This window comes from Solanum dulcamara, chromosome 7 (genome assembly GCF_947179165.1).
Source record: "Solanum dulcamara chromosome 7, daSolDulc1.2, whole genome shotgun sequence".
In the NCBI taxonomy this organism is placed as follows: Eukaryota; Viridiplantae; Streptophyta; class Magnoliopsida; order Solanales; family Solanaceae; genus Solanum; species Solanum dulcamara.
The window spans coordinates 3,317,672-3,328,654 of NC_077243.1; the positions used below are offsets into that span (position 1 = coordinate 3,317,672).

The 10,983-nt window shown below is 33.7% G+C and overlaps 1 protein-coding gene across 2 annotated transcripts; it reads right to left on the reverse strand.

The window, feature by feature from the left end:
- Positions 1–1,472: 1,472 nt before the first annotated feature.
- Positions 1,473–9,490, reverse strand: LOC129895299 (serine/threonine-protein phosphatase 2A 65 kDa regulatory subunit A beta isoform-like). Of its 2 annotated transcripts, XM_055970994.1 has the most exons (13): positions 9,414–9,490; positions 8,083–8,240; positions 6,933–7,179; positions 5,920–6,032; positions 5,276–5,355; positions 4,906–5,047; positions 4,656–4,736; positions 3,401–3,505; positions 3,097–3,282; positions 2,661–2,753; positions 2,178–2,317; positions 2,021–2,087; positions 1,473–1,912 (listed from the first exon to the last, which is right to left on the reverse strand). In XM_055970994.1, exons 2-13 carry the CDS (start codon positions 8,125–8,127, stop codon positions 1,775–1,777), a joined length of 1,437 nt encoding a protein of 478 aa, XP_055826969.1. In that variant the 5' UTR covers positions 8,128–8,240; positions 9,414–9,490; the 3' UTR covers positions 1,473–1,774. The 2 variants fall into 2 exon arrangements, with proteins under 2 accessions (XP_055826969.1, XP_055826968.1); XM_055970993.1 differs by lacking the exon at positions 9,414–9,490 and having other exon boundaries at positions 8,083–8,532.
- Positions 9,491–10,983: the final 1,493 nt, after the last annotated feature.

Sequence of the window (10,983 nt, forward strand, 5' to 3'; positions counted from 1 at the left end):
CACTTCAACCTAACACGGGACATAATATCCCAAATCGACACAGTCTTTGGGTCAGATTAATAAGCTTATAACCACTGAACAAACTTGATTGACGGACATAGTTTATGCGCCACATATCCCTAACCCCAAACTTGACCAACTTGCGAGTCAGGATAGGGGTCAACTCTTAAGGTTTGGGATCGGATCGCGAGATTGAGTGTGGTCTCAGGATCAATATTGGGTTTCAGGGTAGGAGGCGAGGTCGGATCTCAGGATTGGGTCTCGGGGCCTGTCAATGTATCATAATCCATAAAGCAGATACCCATAATTGTAATAAATTTCCATGATTTTGAATTCAATTTGGAACGTAAATTGTAAATTTCAAACCTTTGTCGAAGCCTAACTTTATATAGCATGTCTTAGTTTGAACTGTCATTCAAACTTCAAACCTTCACGTCTTCAAGTTTAAAGATTAAAATTTTAGAATTGTAATTTTAAATGCAAACTCATGCATAAAGTTAATTCTGAGGCGGCTAAACTTTAAAAATCTTGTAAATTTTGATTACGAAAAAGGGTTTAAAATACCCCTCAACTATACGAATTGGTACAAAAATACTCTTCGTCTACCTATCGGGTCTAAAATGCCCCCGACATCAACTTTTGGGTTCTTTTTTACCTTTATTTCTAACAGTCAAAATATCAAAAACGGAAAACGGCCAAAAATACCATGAACTATAGGAAAAGGTTTAAAAATACACTTCATCCACCTTTTGGTCTAAAAATACCTTTGTATTCATCTTTTAATCTAAAAATACATTTTCATTCACCTTTTTGGCTCACTATAATTCTTGAAACTAACAACACTCTCTTTATTTTTTATTTTTTAAAAATATTTATAATGTGTCATTTTCTTATGGGATGAAATAAAAATTCCACCTCCACTATTTTTTTTTTATAATTTATCAAAACCAAAAACAATATACCACTTCAAAAGTATTTTAGACCCTTTTCCGTTTTGATTATTTCCATCTAACTAGTGAGTTTGGCATCTTTCCTTGCTTTAACGTGGACTTCTTGGATTAGTTGCTTGATCAGCCAGGTTGTGGCCTGCTTTTTGTATTGGAAAATTCTGAGATTGCATTCTCTCCACAAGAAGTAGACTGCTGCTGCTATCATCATTCTATAAATGCCCATTGAAGTTTCATCATTCCATGACATAGGTGTTCTGCCACAACTGGGCAGGATATCAAATTTTGATTATTTCTTAAATCAAATTTTGATTATAACATAGCTATTTGCGCACTTGACTTATTGTATGGTAAGCGATGGTATTAGTATTTTTATTTAATTATTTACCGTCAATTTATGTTTTTTTAAGTCACCTTTGGTATGGTTATCGAAGTTCAGTAATAGTCGTTTGATCTACAAGTTCAGTAACAGTCATTGGCTTTGAGTTCTACATGCACATGATGTAAAATTTTAGAGATGCAGAATGCACAAATGATTTACACATTTGAAAGTCCCAATAGCAAGTAGCCAACAAGTCAGGAGCCACCAAAACATAGGCAACCAGAAAATGTTGCTTGCCAGGATATACAATAGTACATGGTCGAAGAGATCTCTAATGTCTAGCCTTTTAGAGGCATGGTAAAATGAACTCGAATAGAAATGCTACTCTTTATACATCTCCCAGTCTTTTATCAATACATCTAATGCCTGGCTGGGGAATGCCAAATCTGATATCTGGATTTAGACGATAAAAGTCTGTTGCGTCTTCATTCGCCTTTATGTTTCGCTATGAACAAGGAGAAATCTTGTTTTGACCTATCACTTGATCGATTGCCTGAAGAGATTCCTTGGCAAAATACTCAACTTCAGGATCCTTGTCCTCTTTGAGTTCATTTAAACATGGCCGAATTGATTTCTCCACAGCCTGCAAGGAGCAATGTTCATATTAGTGTTACTGTGTCAGACGTTCATACTGTGATCTCTTTTTCGCATATGTGTTTTCAGGCAATGGTAGAACTAAGCTGGCACTTACAGATTGATCAACTACAGAAGCAAGAGACTTCAACACCTTTGCCACATGGAACCTTACATTCGGTACGCTGGAATATGGATGTGTTAGAACTTGGACTTAAAAAATATCCTGAATGAATATTGAATAGCATTGAAGCATGAAGAACTTGATAGTTAACCTGTCTTTTGATGCAGCAAGTATAACTGGCAAAATTTGGGAACAAGTAATCTCTGAGCCCATTACAGGGGCAAGATTTAGAAGTGCATCTAGAATGTTGTTCCGATAAAGAGAATATTTGTCATTAATCATGTTCAAGACCTGTAAAAAACTTGTACATGTCAAAAGCTCTAAAAGGAGACAATGACGATGCAACCATCCTGCTATCAGATAAAATGCAATGCATTTATTGTACTGTATTAGATAATCTGTACTAAGTTGTTCAATTCTGGATATGAAGTAGACGAGATGTTCCAAATATTATGACACTCGACAAATGCATAGACAAGTGACGAACTGAGGTTTGGTTCCTATTAATTTGTAAGAAAGCTTCCATGGTAATAGCGAAGAACAAAAGTACATTCTTTTGTCCCTTTACCAATATTTAACTGCTAAATTATTGCACCAGCAACAAGCGAAAATCTGCAGTAAATGACTGGAAAACCTGTGGAATGATATGCTCTGATGTCCATTCTCGACCAAATATCTCTGCTAGTCTCTTAAGATTCTGTACTGCCCCCTCTCGAACCACGCAAATCTGCAAGTTAAAAATAATAAGAAACACGTAGAAGGGATATTCCACGAACTTGACTGAATCTAAACTCGATCCTCCTCCAAGAAGCCAACTTATAGTATAAGTTCATAGCTTTCCTTCCAGGCACTGACTTTCTTTCCAGGAGTTAGAAGATGTAAAAGTGGCCAACTAATGACTCTTTCCGTAATCAATCATATGACCACCTCTGGATAAACCACACAAGTTACTGTTGAGAAGGAGATCAATAGCTCACTTGAACAAGCGTAAACAAGAAAGTTTATTTTGTCACAAATGACCATCTAAAGCAGCAATAGACCTAATTAGGAAAAGACAGCTTCACGAATACCTTATCTTTTAACCATTGAAGGCAAAGAGAAACAAGTACGTCATTGTAAAATCCAACACCCAGCTCACTCGCCATTATAGGGATGAACTGTATCATTACATGACGAATTCTCCAGCTGTGTCTAACTGCTGTAAGTTCAACAATAACCGACAAGAGTGTTTGGGAGAGCACATCAATTCCAATCACCTGTACGAGAGGAACATTGGGATATAAGTGGTGAAATTCAGATGCCAACAAGCCCTAGGTCCATGTCGACATGCAAAGGTGTTTGAATACAGATTATTGATGGTGAATCATAGCTAACCTGATTCATTTGGTCAAGCTTACTGACAATGTTCCAACGAACTTCCGAGAAACTGTCCTTCAGAAGAGACTGGAGTGTTGGGAGAAGGTGCTCAATGGTTGCATCCTGCAATAAGGAGTACAGAGACAATAAGTTCCACTTTGCGATATGATTGACTAAAAAAGATTCGACTTCCCAAAGCAAGTTAGAGTATATTCAGGAATGTGTTTCTCACTCAGTTCAAAGAGAGAAACATACATATATTGAAAGCTAAAAGCCACACAAGTCATGAGATCTAAGAAATCATTTTCCAGCATAAGCTGCTTAAAATGTGACCAGAGAGAAATTGACAACTCTATCCAATAAAACTGGGAGCTGAATTTCTAGGGTCTGAGAGAAGTTAAATAAGAACAAGCTTGCAAGAGTTGCACCAGATTAGGCCACTAACAGACTTGGCTTGCCTTGTATTTCATGTCAATGTCCATCCAGGTCAATTCCAATATCTTGTACAGGTATCTCAGTATGTTCTGCCTTTTCCTAGAGAGTTCCCCCAGCAGTCAGATATGTAGCCACTTAGTGCTTTTGCCTACTAGAAGATTTAGTGAATCAACAGTATTCACTTGGAAACAGAATTGTATCTGACTCTCGTTATTCTATTTTTTACAGGGGATTCAACGCATGCAGTAACTGTTAGTTTTATGGTGCTTGAGTTCAGCACTTGGCGCACGCTTAAAGTTCCACAGGCCTAAAGTTCTGGATTCAGCAGGGCAGCAAAATTGGAGACCAATTTCAAAGATCTACATCAGACAAGCTGTAGGCACTTGCATACACATAAACTGCACGCACGAATTGTCTTGTAAAAACACACTTTGGCAGCTTCTGAGACCCTGTGCCAGCAATCAGGTCAAAGGGGTATTGGTGCAGAAGTTGTGGTAGGATTATCTGGTGCTCTATCGAGCAAAAGGCTAAAACTTATTAGAAGGATGCTTTTCTTGATCAGCAAAACATATTGAGACATATTAACATAACTAGAGAATCAACTGGATAAAAGGTAAGCAAAAGCTTTTCTGAAAACTAAAGAAACAAGAACGAAGCAGACATCATTTGAACATATTGAAGGACCATGGAAAGAACATGTTACATTAGGACTACAATCAGAATAAAAATTTAGGAACTTAAGTTACACAGAGAGAAAAATTTAGTATCTTAGTGCACATGTACTGTGGTAATGAGAAATGATAGGCTAATCAGATTTAACAATGTCAAAAGTTTGTACCTTTTCTAAAATAGGAGCCAGTCCTACAATATCTAAAGACAGAGCAGTACGAACAAACCGGGATGAATCTGATGATAGTGCCTGAGACAAAATTATGTAACTCTTATAACAAATTATTGAAATCTCCTTTGAACAGTTAATAGACAGTCTTAAGGAAAGGAAACAATGATACAACACACAAACTGAAAAAAAAAACAAGAGATAGAGCATGATACAGAAAAAGACAAAAGGAGCACCATAAGTTTTAAACCTTGACACAAGGAAGGATATGCTGGACTGTAATCTCCGGGGTCAATATCTGGCAAAATGTGGTGACCTTACAAGCTACAGTTGTGCGAACTTCAACCTCCTTATCACGAGCTAGACGAACATATGCACGGACCATGTCCGTCCTTTCAAAATTCACAACTCTCTTAAGTAAGTTTGAGACAAAACAAACTTGATTAACAGTCAATACAAGAAAAAAAGAAAGAAAGAGAGAGAACTAAAAAGTAAAAGGGAAAAGGTAACAGCATTTTCATTTCATAAAAATAACCAAATAGTTCATTTGAAAGAAAGGTTAATGACCATAAATGTAAGGGGGGATGTTTATGGTCTACTTGCAAAGCACGATAAGTTACCTGGTAGCATCTGGTCCAACTGTGTGACATAGTTCAAGAAGTTGATTTGCAACCATGCAACGAACTCGCCAATATTTATCCTGTTAATGTGGATAAGCAGGTAATGAGAATGTGTTCTGGCCACCAGTATCCAACTATAAACTTATAAAGAGAAGTATGAAAGGAAAACACTATGTTCATTCATATGCAAAAACTATGAAACTAGGGACTGAATCAGAAATTGTATTATCAAGAACTGACATCATGTTGATACATTGACTAAGAGACTGCAGAGGTCAGAATTATGGAAAAAGATCATGAGACACAATCCCTGAAGATCCCTGTAACAGTAGAGTTATTGCAGTGCTGAAAAGTGGAGAAGTCATTCAAAGCTTATTGGACCAACCTGTGCAAATTCAAAATTATGCTTTCACCATTTTGAAATGAGAAAATTGCAACTTATATTATCTTCAGCTTAAATTGTAATTACCAAATTAATCTTCGATGAGAGCAAAGTGTTAAAGAAATTAGGACAGACATTAACAATTCATTGAAACTTTACTTCATCTATACTCAGGAAGTAGGACTCGCAATATACAGTACATTAGATATAACAATGCACATCAAAAAAGTCATTGAAGTCACTCAAAGCTTATTGGGCCAACCTGTGTAAATTTAACTATTATAGGGACAAGCTCTGGTACACAAATTGGTGGCTCCAATTGCTTCCATAAATCTATGCAGCTCTTGACAGCAAACAAACGAACATAATCTTGATCTGAATAGAACACGGATTACCAAAAAAGTCATTGAATCCAGCTTAATCACAATGATTTAAGTTGAAAAAAACAAATTTGGCTCAACACGAAGTACCAACTATTGACCATTAGTATACTTCCTATGGTCAATCATATGAGAGTAAATCTTAAACAAAGAACAATTAAGGCTTGTCATCACACATTAAAATTGATCAGGCTTTTGGTACTTCTTTCCAGAAAAGAGATACAAGGAAAATTTGAAGCTATGTTGAAGATTAGTTCTCTCTAAAGACGGTTATCTGCACTCAAAACTTAGCATTAATATGTTCCTCGTGATTCTCTGACCTTTTATAGAGAGGAAAGAAACATGAACAGAGTGATGATAAAGAGAGACAAATTCTATGCCTTAACTAGATTACATGCAATTTACTCTTAAGAAAATATTCTAACTTAGCAAGACTTTTACCTTTTTGCATATTTTTCAACTATCTAACAAAGAGGGTTACAGAAACATCTCAATCATAAACATGATTTCCATAAACCTTCTTTTTATCTTATACTTCAATATTACAAGTAAATGGAACCTTGAAATGTTAAATTAAAGAAAAATGCTATTTGCTGGATTCATATTGATGTGCGCCAACTGCTAGAACCAATCTACTAATCTAAGGAGAGCCAATATGAAATATGCATTAATTAAGAATTCTCTCAATCATACTAGTTTCCTCAAACACTATATAATTACTCTTGGTATAAAAGAATCAAAGGCAAGCAGAACAAAAAAGAAATGATTATTCTTCAAGGAATCTGAGACCAGTAATAGTTTTTCATCTAAACGCAAACTACTTTAAGAAAGCAAATGGAATTTGTTAAAGAGAGAATATTAATCCCACAGAACACACGTTTGGAGAATACCATACCATCCTTGGCCAGATCCTTGAACATTAACATGATGTCATTCTTCACATGGGGTTGCTCAATAGTCGCAATAAACTTCCCAATATTCGCTGCAGCTGCTTTCCTCACATTAGGCATGTCATCACGGCAAAGTTCTCTATACATAGTTCTAAGTTCATTTCTTAAATGCTCTGGGACACGTGGATAGGCAATGTGAAATAATCCGCATGATGAAATTCGATCACTAATCCACACCCCAGCAGTAAGTCTCTGATTATGCGAAACCAAGAAGTGAAAGTCATAATGTCACCAAATACATCACACATAGAATATCACTACATTAACTTACATAGTAATTAATAGATAAAAGGATGAACAAAGAAACTGCTAGCATAATAAACAGATCAGGCTGACATACATCCATCTTGGATCAAGTTCATATTTACATGTTTAGCAAAACAAGAAGAACTTTGTTTTTACTGTATTATATTCTCATAATAAAGCCTTTATATAAGATCTTCATAGTGATGCACAAATTCACCCATTTAACATGATCTTCTTCTGTTGCAGCTATTTCAAGGTGAAGATTACTTTATATGGATGATAGATTATCAATTTCTAGAATTCATATCTTCTCTGAGTAAGTTTTGTAGTGATTTTGAACATAAGAAATATCCTCCAGAAGCAAGATTCTCCATTAGGATAAAAGGAATGGTAGAGTATCAATTTCTAGAATGTATATCTTTCTGTTAATTCAAACCTTTCCTTTATTTAAACCTCATCAATCTAGGATACAAGGAAGGAAAATCTTTTTTTGGATAAGGTTACAATATATGACGTGTTAACTCATAATAAACAAAGTAATTCCCTGTCTTCATTCAGTCTTCTCATCAAGTATCTTAATTAATCCATAGAATCAGCATGTAGCATCTTCAAGTCATATTTACTTTCAGATAATGTGTATGCATATTTTCAATAATTTCATAACTAATCAAAACATAAGGAATAACAAGTCTCTGGCAGTTTAACCTATGCTAAACAATACAGGTAATTTTTTACAAGAAGTATATTGCTGCTGTATGGTACAGAACTGCCATGAAACAAATTGAAGTATATTGCTGCTGTATGGTACAGAACTGCATGAAACAAAGTGAAGTAAGACCGTCAACTAACCTTTAACATTGGAATAAACGATTCAATAAAGTCTGGTTCACTCATCTGACACCCTATGTTGCACAATAACTCAACTGCCTTGTCTCTAATGCAAGTCTCTTCAGTAGTACAGAGATTTTCCAAGAGTGGAAGTAACACACTAGCATGTTCAACTCCTCCTACATACGGAAGAAACATTCCCAACTGTTTAATCATAGCAAGAAGAACTTCTTCATCATCATGATCAATATTCTCAGACAGAAATGGAATCAGCTCGCTCCGAGTTCTCTCTGCACCAAGTGCCTTGGCAATAGTAGACAGGCCTCCCATGAAATTCAATCTAACCCGGACGTCTTGGCTTTTCATTTCATCAACTAAAACCGCAATACTATATAAGGATTTGGCACTCATTGACATGATCAATTGCAATACCTGTGTGATTATATCTGTCTGTATATATTCAGGAAACTGGACTTATTTTACCATACAAAATAGCCATCCTCTAAGCAATGCACAAGATTAAAATAGATAGTCTGCCTCATTGAGGCTTATAGCTCTAATTGATACAAAAACAATTCAAACAAGGAATTCATTTCTGAGATCGTTACTCTATCCTTGATCATCCACAAAATCTTCATATTTCATTTTTTATTTTCTTGTTGAGTGAAATAATCCTCTGATTGTGACAGTAAAAGTAAAAAAAATTTCTCTTCTTGATGGCCATTATAAATCCTTTGAAGTTATTACAAAGAATTAGCGCAATCACAAGTAGATAAATGGAAAAAATTCACAGTAAACGATCCTCTTAAAGCAACTAGATAAAAACGGAGTTTGCAGCAGTTAAAGGGAGAAGCGATTAAGTTGGGGTTTATGGCACTAAATGATACAAGACTTAAACAAAAAGGTAGCAATTTAAATGAGGAATTCATTTCTGAGTTCGTTATGTTATCTTTGATTCATCCACCGGACACGTTATATTCTTCAATTTCCTGACAAGAATTAGAACCCTCCTGTGTTATATATAAAAAAAATCCTCTTATTTACGGCCATTATAGATCATCTGTAGTTATTACAAATTAACAACAAACGCAATGTCCATCATCAACAACATAAAGCTCGCCCAATCATATGAAAACAAAATTCAGTAATTTGAAGTAGCATTGATATTCCAGAAGCAATTAACTCTTAAAGAGAAAATGCCAAATCGTACAACCAGAAGTTTCGAACAGATTTACATGCAAATTGGATGAGTTACTTGAACTGCAAGCTAAGAAACATGAGGAATGACAGGGAAGAAGAAGAAAGGTTTCGGAAAAATCAAACGGAAAGAGAAAAAGAGAGAGAATCGATACCTGTGAAAAGTGTGAAGTGTAGAACTATGACTGAAAGTAGTGGAAGTTGGATCGGTGATTTTCTGCTTATATCGTTATATTCAACAACTTTCTATTCTGTTTTTGTTCGGTTACTCTCCCGCTCAACAGAGCTACGAGGGGCGATATGGCAAGTTACACCCACGTGATCACAATATAATTTTTAAAGTTCAACAACAATATAATATAAGAATAATAGAAATATTTTTATCCTTTAACTAGAGAAAGGAAAGGAGTCACTTTTGTTAGAGTTTAGGGAGCTTTCTATTATACAAAACATGAAATTTTTTGATGAAAAATTTGAATTTAGTCATGTTTCAATCCAAATATCATATAGAAAAGGGCAAATTTTGCAAATAATTACTATGATAAACTTAATTAGGTTCGTTAGCTATAGTTTAAGTTGTCTCATTTGTATAATTAGTGGGTACGCTTTTATAATAAAGTTATTTTTGTATAAACTCGAAATAATGAATTATACAAATATAAACATATGAACTTTAAACAATTATACACATTATGTTATACAAATTTTGAACTATACAAACATGTAAATTATAAAAACTCAAACCCTAATTAACGCTAAATGTTAGTGGCGAATTAGAAATTAACTAAGTTATCGTTATGTTAACTAATTAACTAATATATATTTATTTATTCGCGTAATTTTCTCCACTTTTATTTCCCTCGTTATTTTCAAATCAATAGGCCACGCTTATTTCCTTACTAGTTCAGTATACGTGCTTTGCACATATGTATTGCGTTAATTAATAATATATATATATATATATATATATATATATATATATATATATATAAAGAATAAATTATTGTGTATACATTATATTATTAAGTACAAAATATAAAAAATGTAAAGTGAGATATTTAAGATAAAAAAATGTACTTGAAGAGGAGCAAGGAACAAAATTAAATGTATATTATTATGTTCATATATAATGTAGTTTATTTTTTCTCTACTTTATTATTTAAAGTGTGTTTCGTATATCAATACCAATATAATTTTGACTATTGATATCAACAAAAATTATGTTGGTACACAAAATTAGCACAATCTAAATAATATGACACAGAAAAAACGAACTACATTATATATGAGCATAAAATTAGCACAATCTAAATAATAAGATAAAGAAAAAATGAACTACATTATATATGAGCATAATATTATACAAAACTACTTGTAACAAATTAAAATATACATTATATATGGACATAATAATATAAAACAACTACTTGTAATTAATAATAACAGAAAGGTTAATTTAGTTTTTAATATACAAAATCTAGTTATTAATATTGAAGATTTTTTTATATAAATTATTTATAAGTATTAAAATAATATAGATTTTAAATAAATTAAATTCATATGAATAATTGTACTAATAAATTTCCCTACTTATCCTCCCAATGATTTTTTTCCGTTGTTGTATAATTAAATAATAATCTTAGAAAACTTAATTACGGTAATACAATATGTTATCTATACCACAACAATAACTATAAAATTAAGAAAGAGTCCTATTTCAAAAAA